Here is a 21,252-nt window from a genome sequence, read left to right on the forward strand (position 1 = left end):
TATAGACATACCATACAACTAGATGAACAAATGTACTAAAACATTCTGCAAGCAAGCCACAGTAAAAGCAATAAGCAGAGCCAGCGATGCAGGCTTTAAACAAGAAGCAAGATTAATAAGCATCAGAATACACAGCCTAGAAACATCAGGATTTCTACTCTCACTTGGCCTATTTGTTGCACCAATAGTTGGTTTTCTAAAGTACCTTACTGGATGCACAAATTAAAACTACTGAAAGAAATCTGTCATAAATTGCCACTTACATCAATCAACCATCAAGCAAAGGGCAGAAATAGGTTTCTAGCAATTCTTTGGCAAGAAGTTACGAGGACTTAAACTGCAGTAAATGCTGACCCAGTCCAAAACGGAGTGAAACCACAACAGACCATACACCCAAGTACTACTAAGGACTACTCTTCCGGTCATCTCTTATTTATGTTCTCCACACAGATATTGTCAATATTTTGTTTTTACCCTAGAAAATAAGAGCCAAGGAAACCGAAGGAGTTTGCTTAAACCTTTTGCTTATCTACAGCCTAAGAGCACATACAGGGTATGGGACAAGGAAACATAATTCGGAACCTAGCCATTATTCTCAGGTAGGTAACGCAGTGTTCAAGAACCTCTTCACTGATCCAAGAGTTACTTGTATTTTTAACCAACGATTACTACTATAAATGCATAAACAGTTCAAATGTAGAAACTAGAACTTGCCCACTCCAGTCCTGGATGCTAGATCCAGCCTCTCACATTCTCTGCTAGTGTAAGACTTCAAAAGTAGAAGAGACAACTTGAACCTGAGGAGAAGTTTCCTCAGCAGCTGTTCCTACCTCAAGGTTGGTACCTTGGAGGCAGGCATCACTTGCCACATTAAAAAGGCTGAGCCCTGCCAAGTTAGTGAACTCTGAAGGAGGGTAATGCAACCCCCCCCAAAATGCATCCTGTTTCTGAATCCAAAGTGTACCTAAAGCATTTTGATGCTCCAGAGAAAGGACAAGAATTAGGACACAGTCATGCCTACTATTTCTTAGGGTCTGTCTGTGTCACTGCTCATAAACTAATTCCAGTCACCCTAAGTGACTAGTCCAGATGTGGGGACCCTTATCACCCAGCTGCCAACTCTGGAGCTACTCTGTGGGCCAGGTAGGTGCCTGCCACCTCAGCAATGTGACTTCTATTTTGTTTTGACTACATCCTTACTGGAACTGACCCAAAGCATCCGTCTCCTGTACCAAACTACAGATTACCAATAGAAATAGAATTATGAGCAATACAGGTTTGCATTAAAAATGTATCTCTCTTTCATATACAGTATCTACCACCTGTCAAAGGCAGTGAACAATTTTCCCTTTGTAAAAGTGGCTGCAACTCTTGTCATTACCCCACAGGGTGCTGGAAAAACAATAGCACAAACTGCTGAAAAATTGCTTGAGATGAATGCAGCCTCCCAGTTAAACCACACTGCTCCTTTATTTACTGATGCAGAACAGACATAACAGAACACCGCTTCTTAAAATGGAGAAACACATGATTGCAAAGGCATCACAAACTCTCATCTTGCCCTAATTACAGAGGAAGATAAATAGAAAGTGAGGAAAAAATTCCTTCGTGATTTTCCAAGTATTCATTTATAACACAAGATGCTGTGTTTGTTGGGAAATGTAAAATCTTTAATTTTAGAACAGCTGATGTAACTGGGAAGATGTAACAGGCTCCTGGGACTACAAGCAAAGGAGTACCAAACTTCAAACTAGATATAAGTAAGAAACAATGACTAATAATATAACCTAGCTAAGTTCATCAGTTGAACTTAAAAGAACTTAAAGGGAAATAGCGCTAGAGAAGCAGGAGAGGCAACAGGGAGTTTGTTTAATTATTTACAGATACTTATGAACCCCATGCCTCTCCCCAGTATGACACCTAGCTTTTATTGTAATGTATTGGTAAAAAAATTAAAGTCTCATTTAAATCCCTAAGGAGTTACAAAGTGTTCTCTCTTCTTTCCAGTTTCACCAGAGGGAAAGCTGAAAAAATAATCCAAATGTCCCGATTTAGCTTGACCTCTACTTTGACAATAGCTGAAGGCAGCAGACAGATCCTTAGGCTGGCTCCGGAGCCTTTCACCTGCCCGGCAGGAGAGTGCTGCAAGACATGAATGCCATTTAAGCTGCACTCATATAGAGTGGACAAAATTTCCTTCTTGAACAATGTGACGAGTGCTGGTACACATGAGAAAGCCACTGCCTCACAGGAGCTCTGTGCCGAACGCTGTGAGGACACAGCACGGCAGCTGTTAGACACTCAAGTGTTTCCTGAGGTACATCAAAACTGCTGTGCTAGCACATCCTTACCTTGCATGTAAATAAGCTGCAGTTTACAGGAATTACTCTTAAACCATTCATAAAAACAGGCAGAAAGCGTAACTAACACATAACAGGTTGGCACAGTTAGACTAAAGCTGTGAACATACAAGCAGGGCCACAGAGGTTGTTCATTTAAATAATGTTAAGGTAAAAAATCCTCAAGTCATTTGGAAGCTAAAGCAGCATAGCACTCATCCTTCATCACTTTTCATGGGTATAGTGCAGTGAACCACCCCAGCCCTCCTCCTCCTCAGTGAGCCTGCTCCCTCATCACATTGCTTTAGTGCGTACCGTCTGCAGTGCCCAGAGAACAAAATCAGGGTGGGATTTTTTTTTCCCTCTAACTTTGACCCTTTAAGAATAAGATGCAACATCCATGCTAAACATCACAGATTTTTATAGTCAACTGAATGGAGAAAGCACTGCCAAAGGATGAGTCAACCAACCTGTTTTAGGTGCATATCCTAGAATGAGATGACTTGCCCGCAGGATATTATTATGCTACTCTCTTTGAAGCCAAAGTGACCATGTCAGACATCTGCACCCAAGGATTTGATAGTTATGCCAGAGCAGACAAATGCTAAGGTATTGTCTAAGAGGCAGTCCCTAGGAAAATATCAGGAAAAAGCATATAGAAATGAAGTGACTTGCCCAAAATGATGCAGCATGGTCAAGACTGACATGGTAGTTGGCAGTAAGAAATGGAAAGGAATCTAGAACATTACAGGATCAATAATGCCAAAGAGAAGTCTTTTCCACTGACTTCGAGTCAGGCCCTGAGTGTTTACAGGAGAATCATCAGATCTGAAAACAGTAAGAATAAACAGTGAGAATACGTACAAATTCTGCCTCTTTCTTCCATCACATACATTCAGCTTGCATGAAAGAAACCTAAGAAGTTGAAAAATTATACGGACGTTCTCCTTCAACAGTTTCTTTGTGGGTTTTTTTTATGTTTTGCTAGAGACCAGTGTATAAAAATGAAGTAAGTGGCTATTCCTTTGCCATAGTTTTACCTGAGCTTTCACTCACTGTAACTATCTGACAACCACCACACAGCACTTTTTAATGTTATGCAATGCACTTTTCAATTAAGCAGGAGGCTGCATCTCTCTGCTCAGTATCCCTGGTGGTTTTAAATAAGCTTTTCACTTGTTCCATCTCCAACACTTGTTTGCACAACAGTAATTTTTCCAGATGAGAGAGAACCCAGTGATCATAAAGAATTAATTATTTACAGAAAGATCAGTACTCCAGTTCACATTAGACTTCACTAATTGTAGTTAATTGAAAGTACCACACTGAACATGTGCACAATGCTCTTCAGGTTCATAAAAGCCTTAAGTGCCTTTAAATACTACTGAAAAAAAAAGGAAAAGGCTCAGAGGATCGGTAGCAGGAAACAATACCTTGCACTTTTAGAGCATTGACTCAAATAAAGTCAAAGTTCATCAAGGCTAAAACACGTAATTTGCTAATCAGTTGATGGGGACAGGTAATCCCCTTTTCTAACGGGCATATGGTACCATAAGCCCTCAACGAAGCCAGAAGACCCAGTTATAACTATGCAGATCAGACTGAACTCTTGCTGCAATTTAGCCTACCTATGCTCTGTCTCCATGCAGTCCCACCACTGACGCAATGCTGTTGACCTACATCTTTACAGTGCTTTTCAATAGATTTTCAAGGCATTTTACAAGCCAGTAAGAAAAGAACAGAACAGAGGAACCAATTTCACAAGAATCATTAAGCAACCAGGAGCAAAGCTCAAGACCAGTTTAGGTCCAGGTTCATTGTTCTATTCAATACATTTGCAGTTTCACCAAACATGGTGAGTCAATCTGACACATCATTGCATTCAAGAAAACAGGGGCGAGGAGAGTTTTCTGCAAGGTTAACATATTAAGTCATCTCACAGAAGTGTCCTGTGATCACCAGAGCCTTCTCCAGGGACAAAGAAGCACCACAACCCCTTCAGCAACAGCAAGCTATTAGAGCAGCAAACCATTACCCTCACCAGGCTCCAGAAATCTGCCTTGATGCATTAGGTTTAGAGAGCGCACTTCTTAAGAAACCACACTTTGCAGAAGTGCACTAGTAACTGCTGGTGGTGAAGTGTCTGGAGGCAGAATAGATACCTGCTGGCCCTTCTGGCTTTAAGTCTTGGGTTCAATTCCTTCCTCTGTCCAAGAGGATTCAAACCCAATGCCTGTGCTCCTTCTCAGGTGAGCGCCCAAAACAGCAGATTAGGGAATCAATTTTCAACTTGCTGTTCACAGATCTTTGTGTTTATTCATTAACTATTTACAAGGAATCCATAAACATAACTGAAAAGACAAGCTTACTTGCTAACAAGCTTAAATTAGTCCAACAGTAGTCAGCAAGACAGAAGAAAAGGGGCCAAGAACTCATATTTACATTTGTTCTCTGACACATCTCATCTTGCATTTTTTCCGCCCAATGACTGTTTTAAACTCACGTGCCTGTACTGTGATAGGCAGGTCAGTCTTCCAAAAAGTTGAAGAACAGAGGAACTCAGCTCCAGGACATTTGAACATCCTGTATTAGTTTTCTTACTATCGATTTTTTTTTTTTTTAATAATGAAGAGTGAACATGAGCACATTTCCTCATTTGTTTTCAAAGTGAGTCTTGCTTGCTTTTTGAAAGAAGTTTTTCCCCCCCAAAAAAATAGGTGCCCATGCCTTATGTGAGAAGTGTGGAGCAAAAATGTCACCTCTTGCTAACTCTGAGATATCTCAATCCCTGGCTAAAACTGGTTGCAGGCTACAGAGTAACACATAGTTATGCCACATGCCCAGCATTCCCGATTTTGTAGCACCAAGTGAGCATGCCAGTGTTTCAGCCCACACTTGCTCAATGCACTAAACGTGTAAATATTCTTCTGAAGCCTGACTCCAGCCACGTTGTGCCCATGGTTCTGGATCCTGCCGTACAGGCCAAAAACCCAACTAGCCAGCAGTGCAGTGACAAACTTGAAACATAGATTTAAACATATACAAGCTGATGTAATACTGGAACAAGCTGAAACAGTACACATTATATTAGATTACCCATTTCTTTCTTAGTGAGAGGATTGAGCAAAGTAAGCTTCAATGTGTTTCTCCTGAGAGCTGAGCTTTAAGTTCAAAAGCATTCAGAACCAGGCTTGAGTCATGGAGTCCCATTTTGTTTAATTTCTAATTTATGCTGAACAAATAATTGTTTGGTCTCAATCCCTCCATGCCAGTTAAAACCAAATTGATGTGTCTTGCAAAATTCTTATCGGGCTACACAAACTGTTACAGAATCTCTGCTGACAGATATCAAATAAATATCAGCACAGACAAAATAAGTAGGATTTCCTGCTCTGTTTAGATTTAAACCATAGAAGAAGAAACACCATGTCCACCATACAAGAACATGTACCCATATCAGAGTAGTTAAGCCCTGGAACAGGTTGCCAGTGACGTTAAGGAACACATTCACAGAAACTTGACTGCTCGTGAGCAAGCAGATCCGACCTTGAAGTGAGCCCTGCACTGAGCAGGAGTCTGGACCAGAAGTCTCCAGAGGTCCCTTCCAACTATGATTCCATGTAAGTTGACATATAAATGGAAAGCTAACCTTGTGAAATAAAATGGACAAATATGTAAATCATGACTACCACAAACATTCATAAAGATGTTAACAGCTTTTATTTCACTGGTGCAAGGCCCGTGTGTCATCCACCACTCACCAACATCAAAACAAAACATCATCTTCTATAAAACAGTTTCAGAAAATTCAAAACGAAGTAGCAGTGGCTATAATAAACTTCATACAATATTGTAAATCACTTAGTTTGTGTCATCCAAACAACAAATCAGTTTCTAGCATACATGGCTTTTTTTTTTGCCAAAAAAATACCAGCACAACTCCAATACATGCCTCACACCTGGAAATGCGTAACATCACTCCATGACATTGATAGCTGTTCGTGCTTAGAACTAGTCATCAATTCACCCTACCAATATCATAAAATACAAAATGATATGAAAAACCTACATTTACAAAGTACAGTCCCAATCCTGCAATCTAATCCATTTGGGCAGGTACCTGCATCCATTCCAACTCCCCTGAAGGCAATGTGGTATTTAGTGCTCATTGCTTAAGATTTGATTGCAGAATCAGGGCAGAAGTGGGAAAGGTTTAAATCTTTCCACAAGCAGTAAAGCACTGCCTTATTCTTCTAGATTCAGTTTCAGTAGTATTTGCACAACCTCCTAAACCGAGACTTACCTATTTTCAATTACCTCACATTTAGGAAGAAAGAAGGATAGGCTTTAAAGTAGTCAGCAGAGAAATGGCTTTTACTGAAATGACTTGGGGCTGTAAGTTGTGCTTTAGTGCACGGTGGTGATCCAAATGCTTCCAAAAGACAACCACGTCTTGCTTCAGTATTTACAGTATCTGCTGCCTTCCTTTGCATTACATGAGTTTCTTCACCAGCAAGATATCAGGGATCTTGTTTCCATTAGACGAGCATTATGACATGACTCCAAAAACAGGATTATGACGACAAATACTAGGGCCATACTCTTCATAGTCTTTCTTGGTGTGACATACTTGGAAAAACTCTGGCTATGAAAATATAAAACAAACCCTCTCAAAAGCATAAGAATATATCAAGCAGAAAAAACGACAAATAAACTAATGCCTTAACATTTTTGTAGACTGCAGCTTTATGACATGGCATTACATTTTTAAAACAGAATAAAACTAGAAATATTAGGATATGAATACAACTAATCAAGAAAAGTTTGTCTGGACAGAAGACTGCTTTTAAACACAGCAATAAGAAATCCCACTTTGGAGACAGGAATTGCTCCCATTTTCCTGTATTTGCTTCTCTCTCGGGTTTAAGACCATTGATTTGGATCCTGTATTCCTGAAGTCCTAACTAACCTCTAGTGTCGACTTCAAGAATAAAGGGACTATATTGCCACTATCATATAAAAACTACTTCAGAATTATGTCAAATCATTACACCCTTACTCAAGTAAAGCTCCCACTTGCCCTGTATAAATTTTACTGAGATAAAAGTTGTATAAGGATTGCAGAATGTGACACAGTTTAGGCTGTCACAATGAAAAGGTTTAAAACTTAGTGCTCAGATCAAATATAGCCAGAAGACAATATGCAATAAAAAAAAATCAGAACAATTTTGATAAAGACTTACTGTTGAAGCCAGCATGGAACCGCCGAACCAAACTGCGTAACGCTGCATGTGATGTGTTATCACTTGAACTTCAACTGGTTTGGGCTAAGAAAAACAGTTTGTATTTAGTTGGTTTACATTTTCTGGCAAGATCCTTACAAACTGAAAATGCTCAGACCCAGACATCTTCAGCCCTCCATTCACATCCCTATCTCACACTTATTACTCAGTCTGCCACGTTCCCTAGGAGACCGAGTCATAAAACTCTTCACGATTAGTATGCTGAAGGACACAACAGTTAAATCCCTCTTGCCTACTGCTAAGATCACGTATCTCCTAGAAGGGAAACCAGAAATGCCCTGAGAGACTGCTCACAGTAACTTTAAGGTTCCTGTAAAGACATGCCATACATTGCAAGGCCACCAACATGTTTAACAACACATACATATATACTACTCATTTTACAACACTGCATTTTCACTAGTGAGGTGAAAATTCTGAACTTTATTTCTTTCACTTCTCATGTAATCAATGCACTTGAAATTCTTTCTTACTTTTATCCGACCACCACTGAGTTCCTCGCTAAGTCGCAATCTTGCATCCACTACTCTCTTCAAATCCCTTTGCAGTCGTCGTCCAAAGTCCCTGAACATCGTGGATCCTCCTGACAGAACCACATTCTGTGCAGAATTAAAGACACACTCTTTAAATCCATCTTCAAGCGAGTTTCCCAAAAGCCAACACTGCAGAGGTGACTATTTGGATCTTAACATCATTAGGAAGCTGACAAGCTACACAGAACAACTTAAGCATTGCTTAATTTCCATAGGAAGTCCATGGTCCCCTACTTTCTTTTTTTCCCCCTTTAAAGAAGAGTTTTATGTAAAATATGTTATTACAAAAGAGAAGGATTCCATTAAAATGGCGAGCTGATACCCTACATGTGCAGAGCAGCAGAAATAAGACACTACATCAAAAAGTTTCCCAGGGATGCTCATAGTAAGCAGTTTCAGCCCTGACACCAAATAAGGCTCTAGCCTCATCATATTACTGTTAGTGTCTTTCCAAAAGCTGTAAAGTTATCTAGAACTCAATTTTTTTTTATTTTAAGAGTTAAACTTCTAAACATAGCAACCAGCAAGTCCAATGATTCTTCAAAAAGGTACCACACCTCCAAAGAGGACTGCAGTACAGAGAAAGGTACAATGCCTTTCACTTTTCTTATCTATACCTGCTTGCTTAGTAGTACTTAGTTTTCCGAGCAGCACAAAAAGCCTCTTAGCCTGGACTTGCACTTGGATTCTAAATCAGAGTTTTAGAACATCACATCCTTAACGCTGATAATGTTGCAGGGTCACAGACTAATGCAGAAGTCATTTCAAAAGTGGGAGGACTCAAAACAGGAACCCTATAACATAACATTGGTGGCAGCAAAAATGCATTTCATAATCAGAAAAATGAACTCTATATGACAAAACTGCATGTGTGCCCTTGCATACTGCTGCAACTGCAAACCAAAGTGCCAATTAGTGCTTACTAAAACCACTTATATGCCTTAGACATGTGTCCACAGGGAACTCAACTGAGATCAAGAGTTTGTTATACACAGGTCAAAGGATTATCTCTCAGTAATAGTTTTTGACACTGCAGACCAAGACTGTGCATGTAATGAAAGAATCCCTGAACTACTGTTTTCAGCCAGGAAGCCTGCACACAGATCTGAAGAGTCAAAGACATGCATAATAAGCATTCACACTTGCAGGGTGCAGAAATAACTGCTTGGATTTTAAGCAACAGTTAACAAGGAAAATCTTGTTTGTAACTTGTAAAGTGAGAAGAAAGCCGTTTGTTTATTCAGGAAAAAAAATCTCTGCACATCGTAAAAAACTATTACAGTAGGAAAAACTCATTTCTTCACAGCTTCAGATTATCTACAGTATAAAAGAGTGCATAACAAGGCAGGTGTACTTAAAAGAAAAGCACACATCCCCATAACATTACTGAAACATTTCCCAAAAGAAAGAGGACAACAGAGAAGAGGAAAGGAGACATACGTATAAGCAGGAGCCAGAAACCACAGTTGGTCCTAAAATTAAAGCAGGAGGGAGATTCCCCCTGCTCCCCCCTCCCGCAAGAACATCTCTTCCCCTGCCTCAAAGTGGTCGCATGTTCCACATGGGAAAAGAAAATTGCTAATGGGGAAAAAAAAAGACAACAACCAACCTGAGTGATGAAATAGTAATTAAAAAGATGCTATCAGAAAATATTACCTGGAGATAATGAAGTTAGCGAAGACAGTGAAAGCAATAATTCTATTCAAAGCAAATTAAACTTCAAGTACACTCCATAAAGTGGACATTGCTACCCCTAAAAATAGATTTCAGAATACACCTGAAAATAATTGTTTGAATACATCCGAGACCAACTCATGCAACTACAGAGTTAGCAGTAACACTGGGAGGATCTTTTATCATTCCAGGATTAGAAGCTTCCTCAGATTATGATTATTCAAGTATTTCTACACACTGAAAGAAGTTTAACAATAATACTGCTCAAGAACAACAGAAGCACTAGGGTATACGTGTTGAAAAGGTGAGTCATCTCATTATCACATAGCTGGACAAGCCAGGCTAAGCAGAATATTGGATATAAGTAACTAGGTGACACCAACTGCCTTTATAAGATGGTTAATTATACAGTTACAGTTCCCCTGCTCCCTGCGCTTCTTGTCAGCACTGGGCCAAATCTGTGCTAACTCCCTAGCAGAAGACTGCTCACATATGGGCTTCAGTAAGCTATCACAACTCAGCAGGTCAGTCTTCTGCAAAGACGTCAGAAGCCAGTAGTCCTCACTCACAATGAAAGCAGAATCCACACGCATTCCCGACCCCTCAAACACCCCACCCACCACTTACAAAGGACCCAATGAAGGTGGGAAAAGACTGCCAGGGAAAAAAACCCAAACAAACCCAAAAACCAACCGAGAAACCACCCCCGACAGCAAACACCTTCTCTGAGTGTAACACAACACAGTAATTCCAGTAACTACTTAACGAAAAACATAATAACAATGAAGCATGCTAAATACAACTGTGGAGAAAGCTTATTAGTGATGTTTGGGTTTTCAGCCTGCCTGAGAATTCTCTGGCCTCCCAGAAAAAGACATAAAGGCAGTTAGGATTTAAGTGTCTGTTTCCAGCTGATTCCTTTAAACAAGACCACTTCTGATCTCACTCTGCTCAAAAGCACTTCAGCTGGTTTAACAGCTCTAAGCAGACCACAGGTTTCACAGCTAACACTGATTATCAATCATACCATCTGACAGAAAGAAGCTCCCACTGATTTTTACTTTTACAGCTAACTGGTTGAAAATTTGTTTCAAAAGAATGTATTCCTTTAGAAGAGAGGGATGAAGACCTTCCACACACCTGAAAAAGATAACCACAACAAGTAAATAATGGAAGTAGGCCATTTCTGGAAGGAAACCAGGGGGTGAACACCAATCACCTCAGAGGGCTGGAAAGAAATTTCTCGCTTCTCATTCACACCCTTTGCTTCTCTTATGAACTCTAGGACATTGAGTTCCTCTCCATACCATTTCTGGTATTATGCCTGTACAGTACAATGCTGCAGAGATATGAGGCTACCTAACAAAACCACCCAGTTACAATAAGAGATATGTCTACCTAAATTAAGTTTACATTAAAATTCCAAAAAGTTAAATTAGCTTCTGCAGAACTCAATGCTACCAAACACAAGGTGCTGAACTGGTTTGTGCACCTTTACACTGCACCTTGTAACGTGGTATAAGCGCACTCTCAGCTGGACACTTCAGGCTTTGCAGCACCAAACTGAGAAGCATCCACTGCTTTTCTGGTAAATACAAACTTCAACAAACATCCCAGTTTCCCTTCCTCCCAAATAACCTAAATTAAAGTTATTTAACACGACACAACCACATCATCAGAGGCATGTAATGAGAGCAATACATCACTGTTAATAAAAATTATTATGGGTAAAAACTGGAAGGTTCACAAGCTGAAGCCAAGCACTTCATGAGCAAGTGAATCAGTTAAGCTACATGCCTCTGTTAATTTAGTTAAAACAGGGCAATATTTGCCAATATTTTATGGAAAGTATACAGAGAAATATTATACATATCAAACAACAAATAGATTACAAAGAAGTAAATGTATTGTGAGAAACACTATTTTTTAAATAAGTTTGACTTCTGATGATGAAGAAACAATTTCTGTTTCTTTAAAACCATGATTTTCAATGTTCATTTAACAGTTCGAGTAATAGCAAAAGACTTCAGCATGACTTATGGTCGTGATGTTCCGCAGAAATATGCCTGCACTCAGACACAAAAGTAACCACTAAATACTGCAGATGTATTGAGCTACTGTTAAACCAGCTAGCACAGGTAACTTTATAAATTTAATTACAGCTGTGATGGGAATAAACAAGGCTTCTCCTCAGTACTCCGGTGCCACACTCTCAGTGTTAATCACTTGCAGCTTCCACATGAGGTAGCAGGAATACCTGTCCTTTCCCATGTCTTATCATCGGTGCCAATATGATGCAGATCTCATGGCCTGGCAGTCTCTCCAGCTTTACGTCACCCACTGAGCCTCCCCGCTCTGCACTTAGTAATTAATAGCAAACATTGTCATTTTACTGAAGCACAGATAAGCAGAAGTCAGTTGAATCCTACCCAGTCTTGTGTCTGAGGTTACCTACAATTTTGAAGGGGAAAGGCAAGAATACGGCTGATACAGCAAATAAGCCGGGCACCGTCACAGACTGCATATCTCCCCGCAGCTCGCAGGTGTCCAGCCGGACGCCGCGCAGCAGTCTGACAGCGCCATCTACACACCACGCAGCGCAGGTGAAGCTGTTTTTGCACAAAGTATTAACCAGCAATTCGAGTTAGAAGTGATGTTAGGGGGATATTTACCACTCCTTTAGCCTCCCGCATGCCTCTACAGGCTTTGAGGATGGTTCGTTACGAGCTGGGCAGTCAGCAGTTTAATCTGAGAGAATGTGGATACAACAAGTATAGTCCAAATCTTAATTGTATTAGCAAGCTCAAGTTCAATATTGTCCACAATAGTTGCACACCCAGCTAAAAAGTCATCTTCTCTAAGGAAAAGAGCCAATATTGACACTGTCTCCCACAGCCTTCTCCTAGAGAAGCTGGCGGCTCACGGCCTAGACAGGTGCACTCTTCGCTGGGTAAAAAACTGGCTGGACGGCCGAGCCCAGAGAGTTGTGGTGAACGGAGTTAAATCCAGTTGGCGGCCGGTCACGAGCGGTGTTCCCCAGGGCTCAGTACTGGGGCCGGTCCTGTTCAATATCTTTATCAATGATCTGGGTGAGGGGATCGAGTGCTCCCTCAGTAAGTTTGCAGATGACACCAAGCTGGGCGGGAGTGTTGATCTGCTGGAGGGTAGGAAGGCTCTGCAGAGGGACCTGGACAGGCTGGATCGATGGGCCGAGGCCAACTGTATGAGGTTCAACAAGGCCAAGTGCCGGGTCCTGCACTTCGGCCACAACAACCCCAGGCAACGCTACAGGCCTGGGGAAGAGTGGCTGGAAAGCTGCCCGGAGGAGAAGGACCTGGGGGTGCTGATTGACAGCCGGCTGAACATGAGCCAGCAGTGTGCCCAGGTGGCCGAGAAGGCCAACGGCATCCTGGCCTGTATCAGAAATAGTGTGGCCAGCAGGAGCAGGGAGGTGATTGTGCCCCTGTACTCGGCACTGGTGAGGCCGCACCTCGAATCCTGTGTTCAGTTCTGGGCCCCTCGCTACAAGAAGGACATTGAGGTGCTGGAGCGTGTCCAGAGAAGGGCAACGAAGCTGGTGAAGGGCCTGGAGCACAAGTCTGATGAGGAGCGGCTGAGGGAACTGGGGTTGTTTAGCCTGGAGAAGAGGAGGCTGAGGGGAGACCTCATCGTGCTCTACAACTACCTGAAAGGAGGTTGTAGTGAGGTGGGGGTTGGTCTCTTCTCCCAAGTAACAAGCGATAGGACGAGAGGAAATGGCCTCAAGTTGTGCCAAGGGAGGTTTAGACTGGACATTAGGAGAAATTTCTTTACTGAAAGAGTGGTCAGGCCTTGGAACAGGCTGCCCAGGAAAGTGCTTGAGTCACCATCCCTGGAAGTATTTAAAAGACGTGTAGATGAGGGCGCTTAGGGACATGGTTTAGTGGGCATGGTGGTGTTGGGTTGACGGTTGGACTCAATGATCTTAGAGGTCTTTTCCAACCTTAATGATTCTATGATTCTAATATCATTAAAATCCCGTCTCCATGCATTTGCGTTTCCACGGAAAATCTGGATGATTTATCTACAATAAAATACCACACTTGTCAATACATTACAGTCCCCATCTCATGCAATGTTTTCAGCTTGAGAAACTAGCTTAAATGTTTGAGGTCAAGAATGTCACAACTTGATCTATCCAATTTGAATCATGAATATTCAAACATGCTTGGTTAGGATCTTTCAGAGGTATTTCTGACAGAATTTACCTGGTTTCAGATGTCACTTATCTTAAATTCTTTCATCCATATATTTGTGCCAAAACCACAGCAGAGAAAAGTTGAAAGAAATCAATAGTTGGGACAGCCAACGACCCTACACTTATATCCTTTCTACTGGGAGAAGGCACAGACCTCAGAACTGCCAATACTTTTCTCATCTCCTGTTACCATCTAAACTCTGGAAGTATCTGGGGAAAGACTCTGGATGGGGAAAAAGAAAGAGGAAGGAGTGTGGAGTAAGGGTGACAGTTTCTGAACCTGTTACCAATAAAAAATACCATTTATTAGAATATCAAGCCGTTTTTAGAACTTCTGAAAGCCCTTTGTCCACTTTTGAAGTTATTACAACTATATTCACTAGCTGACTGTTAAATTCAGCTACTCTTTTTTGACACTTAAGTGTCAAAACTCATGTCCTAACTGACAAAAGTTAGGACAAGCATCAGAGCATTTCCAGGTTGAAAACAAGATTTTTTAAATAGCAACTAGTATTGAAAACGTCCAACATTAGCATCTCTTGTGGCCATACCACAGAGATGATGTTTCCCATTGATGCAATCTGGGTTTGCATTAGTTACACTGTGTTTATAATAGTATGCTCATAGTAACCTGAAAGCTAGGAGAAGGACCACATTTTTCTGCAGACCATAATCCCCATCATGCTACCACTCCCTCCCTCTAGTTTCTCTGCATTTCTGTGATATCAGTTATACTATATATTTACATAAATATGAGATAAGTATAAGGAAAGGTTGTGGAACAATCTTTTAAGAAAAAAGGAAGCTAAAGAATTCTCAGAAAAATAGAATAGACAAACTACACACCATTCTTCTCAAAGAATGCCAAATGTGATGCAATGCCTCACTGAGCCCCACAAAAGCATGATTGCATTTCTAGCTGCATGCAGGATGGGTCATTTTTCAATGGAGTTCCACACACAGGAATGATCAACATAGCAAGGATGCCAGATTATTTCAGCCATGTGGTAAGATCCGAAATTACTCCTCCATCATTTCACCTGAGCGCTCACTTTAAATTTCGTATCACTTTCCAAAGATTTGGGCTTGTTAAAAAAAAAATTACAAAATAAAAAAATCCACCTTATTTCTTCAAATTTTAATGCAACTCCTCTGGTTCCGAACCCAGCAGCCTACCTATCTTCTTCCATTTTAGCAGAAAGCAGCTCATCCCAAGCAATCCAGAACTCTCAACTCTGTGTTAGAGACACAGAGAGAGACAGAATAAGAACATAAATCAATTTTTCCCAGCAATCACATTAAGACAGTGTAATCATGGGAATTGGGTAGAAAAACAAAAAAGGTGCATTGCTGGCAACAATTATACAATTAAAAAGGCTTCATCACATGTGAAAGAATGTTTGTGGTTGGTATTGAACAGCTACAGGCTATCAGATCTGGCTGAAGAACAATAATCTTATGAAGGTCCCGCTGGTCCAAACGTCAACATAAGGTAAGATAACTGGCCTCGTAAGAGAGATGTTGATCAGATTCGGAAACAGGGATACTGGCAATAAAACTAAAAAAGAGAAATATACCATAGGACATCAAAAGATGGATTGTGAAACAATGCTTCAAAGGCTACATACCACATATAATCTGCGAGAAGGATACTTGCAGGTATTTTCTGCACGAACACTGAGGAAGAATCCAAATATATTTGATGGAAACCCAGCTCCAAAGCACAGCGCCTTGGATGGCCACCATGCAGCACTGTGGGTAAGTGAAATTGATAAACCACAGAAACTAAGAGAAAGCATGAGTGGATTTCTGCACCTATACACCATTTTAAACAATGAGAACACAGATGCTCATCCCTTTGCAGAGATCTTGCTTAAAGAAGATAGCAACTATTAGCATTAATAACTATTGACATCTATCGTTACATTCAATAGGTAATTGTGTAACATTGTTTTAATTAAGAAGTATAATGAAAAACAGGAAATGGAAAAACAAAGTCTCAATCAGTGGCAAGCGAAGGGAAAGTTATTTGCCTGCTGATTACAGAGAGGAAGGAGTAACTTAACCTCAATTTTTAAATACCGCTTTCCAGAAGTCAGTACTAATCCCTACCCTATCGAGCGATGAAGCTATTGCTCTATGGCAACTTCGGTCTTTCAGGAAAAAAAGCACAGCCCCTAAGCACAACCAGACACTAAGAGTTTCCTAAAACCTTCTGCAACATACCTAAGCTTGAAGCCATTGAAGACATCTACTGCAAAATTCACTCCGCATATGAGCTTGTTTAGTTGTTTAACTTCCCGTTTTAAACTGCTTCACAGATTTGCTCTGAAGCACTATGTCTCTCTAGATTACAGAGTATATTTACTAGGCAAGTAAAACAGATTGCAAAATTTTAATAGTTACGAATTACCCTGAGATATAGAGGTTTAGATTGGACATTAGGAAAAATTTCTTTACTGAAAGAGTGGTTAGGCCTTGGAACAGGCTGCCCAGGGAAGTGGTGGAGTCACCATCCCTGGACGTATTTAAAAGACGTGTAGATGAGGCCCTTAGGGACATGGTGTAGTGGGCATGGTGGTGTTGGGTTGACGGTTGGACATGATGATCTTAGAGGTCTTTTCCAACCTTAATGATTCTATGATTCTATGATTCTATATGACTTAGCTGGAACTTAATGCTCATTCTAATGGGTGAAAAAAACTACCACTTTTTCATGAGCAAGCAAGCTTCTCCATGCTATTACTTTATGCTGTTATTTCCAAAAGGGCACTGCTGCTGCACAAGCAGAAAACAACCAGGAAGCATAGGATGTGCTGCCAATATAAAGAGAGCTTGCCATAGGCTATGCCTGTCAGTACCTTCCTTTTCATTTCTTAAAGAAATAGCGACCGAAAGTACTCTCTGGACTACACCCCGGACAAGTTTAAGCAGGCATAATTACTGTCTCCTAAAAGATTTTTAAGTCTTTATGTATTTTAATACTGGGTTCAATACCTAGCTAAAACTGCAGACAGTGGGCAGATACAAGTCAAGACTATGAAAAAAATCTATGTATTTGAAACCACTGCTTAATAAAGCAGGGGGGAGAGCGGGGGGTGAGAGAGGCGAGACCATAATGTAACCCTTAAAATGGGCAAAAGCCAAAGACCTTCATGCACAAGAATTCACATTACAAGTGTCAGATACAAATAACATCCCTCTGCCTCAGCTCCCTGGGGACAATACTTACCTGTGTATCAAACTAGTGCTACAGATAACCCTTCTTTCAGAACTAAAAAGCAGCAAATATCAAGTACTCTTCATTCAGAAGTGGCTCTTTGTTTAACTTTATCTGTATTCAAAGTTCACATTTCGCATAGTGGGGGAAGCGGTAGCTACGTATATGCTTCATGACGATGTTGATATTTAGTCTTCAAATGAATTAAGTTAATCTTACAACAGAAAAACCATACCTTATATAATGGACGCCGGACGTCAATGGGACAGTTCTGTATAACTTCATCAACTACATCCGAAATGGATTCCATAAAATCAGGATTAGCAAACTACAATGAAATAGAACAGACATTAGATATTTCCTCCCAAGAACAGAGAAACAAAAAGGCAGAAGTGAGACTGTAGAGAGATTTTTTAATAGCACTTTCAAAGGGGGCGAGTGGGAATCAAAATCACTATTACTCCTGCTCACCAATTATTCTCCATTATAATAAATCCACTTCTATATGAGGGAAACAAGAATCCCTTTTTCTGCAGAGAAATTCATATTCTCTTCCTTGGTCATAAATTCACTATTTAAAATTTACGTACTGTGGGCCTACTATTGCATGTGACGTGAGTTTGAGTTCTTCTGCAATATTAAAGATACTGTTACTGTATAATGTGGTCGTGCCTTTCCTTTTAAATGAAATAAAAAAGTCAGTGTGCAAATCAGAATGTTCCCTTGCAAAAAGTTTAACCCTACTACAATACTTAAATTCCCACCAAAAAGTCAATTTTTTTTTTTTTTTTTGGTACAAGCCCACAAAATCTCTGCTCAAAAAGGCATCGATACTCTTAAGGTCTTGAGTGGAAATCCCCATCGAAGCAAACATTAATAATGTAAATTTCTGCATTTATAAATACTTGAGAGTCAGAGTTGCTAATGCTAGAAAACATTCTTGGACTAATGGTGATTTTCCACCTAAAACTTAACACAAGCTTTTAAAAAACAAACAAACAAAACAGTTCATAGCCTAGGCTTTGCCCTTTCAAGATTAAACTTTGAGAAAGTACATGAATTATAAATAAATAATAATATGTTATTATAGATTTATATTATTATATAACTTTAAAACTTTCCCAAAGGTGCAGAAACTATTTGGGATTTACATCCTAAACAAGATGAAGTATCTAACTGGATGAGTAACAAAAGCCAAAACACAAGTATACATTGAACTGAAAGAGAAATTAGCAAAGGAAGTTGGCTTGGAGATCAGGAGCCACAGGAATGATGTGAAAAATCCCCAAGAATTCAAGCTAATTTCCATAGTAAGAATTAATCATGCAAGAAGCTAAAATATGAAGCCACATAAATTAAAAGAGAAGAAAGAAGTGGTGTTGCTTCACATGGAGAGTTCTCATCTGAATGAACTACAGCCTGAAATCTTCTCCCAAGCTCTCCATAAAGATACTGATAACACAGCAGGGCAAAAGGAATAGGTAGAAATGAGAGTTATGGCATCCAAAGCAGAGTATAACATGCTCCCAGAAAGGGGACTAGAGAACGGGCATGTGAAATTGCAGTCCACTAGCAAATACCATATGGTTGGAGAATAGCAAATACCTAATTTAAAATGCGGAGAGAGAATCTGGAGAACTACAAACCCCAAAGCCTAACTTCAAGAGTATTAAAGACTTCAGAACAAGTTTTGTAAGAAGAAGATAAACTGAAAATAGGAAAAGATTACAAGACAGCTTTACCAAAGGCAGCTTTTACCTAGCTAACTTGATACCCTTTGAAGTGAGGAATTAATGAAGTCCAGTGAAAAATTCTCTTTGGATGCAGTACATATCAGCTAGTGTGTTTTTCTTGTCTAGAAAGTCAGTTCAGTTTTTTTTTTCCCCCAATACAGAGCCAAGAAACTATCAAGAAATGAAGAAAATGGAAATTAGTCCTTTATCCTTTTTCTAACAGTCTTTGAAGGGACTATGGAAAGAGGAGCTATTAAAATGATGTCTGACACGGGATTCAATGACTCTCTGAAAGATCACATGGATAAACAGCGGGGAGGAGAAACTACTTAGCCCAGAGGTTTAATGCTGGCACAAGATCAGATGGCTACAGACTGACCACAAACAGATTAAGGCTGGAATTTAGACAAAAGGTGAGAGAATGAGGTTTTTTTTAATATCCTTCCAATAGGAAGAGGGTAGACAAAGGGAAACTTCACCAGTGTTAACATGGATCTTGACTAAATTTAACAGCATTACAGGTTATGGTTGCCTGCAATAAACTTAATGGAGTGCATAGGAATGGAGAGGACCTTCTCTGCTATACTGTAACACATTAAAACTTGACTCTCTCCTCTCCCACAATATCCTGAGCCTCACTCAAACTGAACTACCAAAAACCAGACAGACTAGGTATTGTAATGTTTCCCAGAATTGTACATGTTACTTATGACCACAGCAACACAGATTTCAATGGACTTCCCACAAGGACAAATTTAGCATCCATGCTTTATAAATTGACTCAGTGTCAACAGAGAAGTACACAAAAGCCAGTGTCCATGATTTAAAATATTATCAATGCAGTGCTACTCACGTTTTTCTGTGCTTATGAGACTGTAGAAGACTTGCAGTCGGGAGACTTACTGATATCTTATTTCCACGTGATGGCGCACCGGCACTAAAAATGACAGTACCACCCTCCCCCCTCTTTTCACTTGCACAGTAAAGTTTCTGTAACTTAATACTGCTAGTCCCTTTTCTTACCTCAGGATGAAAAAAAATTTCAGGACCAAGGAACCTTTCATAACCAACATCTATAACAAACTTGGTTTTGTTGATCGCATTAATGCCTGTATACTGTTTGATCCATTTTCGAGGATCTCCATCGTACTTGGCAAATTCTTTCACTATGTCAGGGCAAATGTAACAGTATTTCTCCTGTTAAGAAATACCATGCATTAAAAATTGCCAGAATAATTATTCTATCATTGAATTAAAGTATAACACAATCAGAAAACAAAAATATGAGCATTATTACAGATGGAGCTGTTCAACAGATGTTCTCACCCAAATGACTATGGAAGACTCAGGCCTACAAGATGATGCACGTGGCCTAGTTGTTTCAATAAGATTGCACACCGACTCCTCTAGATTAGTCTCAAAATGAAAATATCACAACCATTAGGTTTGCAACAATAAAGAAGTTCAATGGTGAGCTCTCATCGCAAGATCAGACCCGCACAATCACCCTACTGATATTACATACATTTATTTTTCATTAAATTAAAAAGCAAATTTTAAACAAATCTAAAGCTTAAAATGCTGATTTAATCTGCAGAACACATTTACTCCAAACAGTCTAGCATGAAGATTTTCTTCCTCCTTCTCCTTCCCCCGCACTTGATTGGATAAACCACCAGAAGTTTGCGTAACTACAATACACTGCCAACATTTGCATTTTTAAGAGAGCCACTGGCAACTTGTTAAAGCCAAAAAATTAGCTCAAAGAGTTTTATTTATGTATTAAGAGATAAAGAAGGGTGTACCTTTATGGCTTTTGCTGTCTCCAGAGATTGTTCAGGAGGAATTCCCACCTCCCTTTCCCTTAGGAGTTGTTGAATAAAGTAAGTAATATCTCTACCTGCAATAGGAATATGTTTGATGCAACTTCCAATTACATAGCCTTCTGCCTATGTAGGAGGAGAAAAAAAAAATATTTAGGGAAAAACCTACTGTGTATCAATGATTAACAGCAAAACTAACATTCATTTTTATAATTGTTTTGATTTTTAATTAAAAGTAAGATCTTGAAACCATAAAATTACTATAAAAACGTGCAACCCATTGCAAAGGGATTTATTTTTATTTAAAAGACTTTGATTACCACATATAAACAGATACTGATTATCTAATAGATACACAAGCAATAGACAAAAAATCTTGCACACATTAGA

The 21,252-nt window shown here is 39.8% G+C and overlaps 1 protein-coding gene across 7 annotated transcripts in view; it reads right to left on the minus strand.

Annotated features, from left to right (window-relative positions):
• The window catches only part of ACTR3B (actin related protein 3B), a 54,019-nt gene that overhangs the window by 20,043 nt on the left and 12,724 nt on the right, over nucleotides 1-21,252 (minus strand). For 3 of the 7 annotated variants that reach the window (XM_075144170.1, XM_075144175.1, XM_075144171.1), the window contains 6 exons: nucleotides 20,845-20,988; nucleotides 20,063-20,236; nucleotides 17,542-17,634; nucleotides 8,116-8,241; nucleotides 7,583-7,666; nucleotides 6,041-6,984 (listed from right to left, as the gene is read on the minus strand). In XM_075144170.1, coding sequence (XP_075000271.1) covers nucleotides 6,889-6,984; nucleotides 7,583-7,666; nucleotides 8,116-8,241; nucleotides 17,542-17,634; nucleotides 20,063-20,236; nucleotides 20,845-20,988 — 717 coding nt within the window. In that variant the 3' untranslated portion in view covers nucleotides 6,041-6,888. Of the gene's footprint in view, nucleotides 1-6,040; nucleotides 7,007-7,582; nucleotides 7,667-8,115; nucleotides 8,242-17,541; nucleotides 17,635-20,062; nucleotides 20,237-20,844; nucleotides 20,989-21,252 lie in introns of those variants that run through there. The other 4 variants (XM_075144177.1, XM_075144173.1, XM_075144174.1 and 1 more) reach the window with 4 other exon arrangements.

Source organism: Calonectris borealis, chromosome 2 (genome assembly GCF_964195595.1).
Source record: "Calonectris borealis chromosome 2, bCalBor7.hap1.2, whole genome shotgun sequence".
In the NCBI taxonomy this organism is placed as follows: Eukaryota; Metazoa; Chordata; class Aves; order Procellariiformes; family Procellariidae; genus Calonectris; species Calonectris borealis.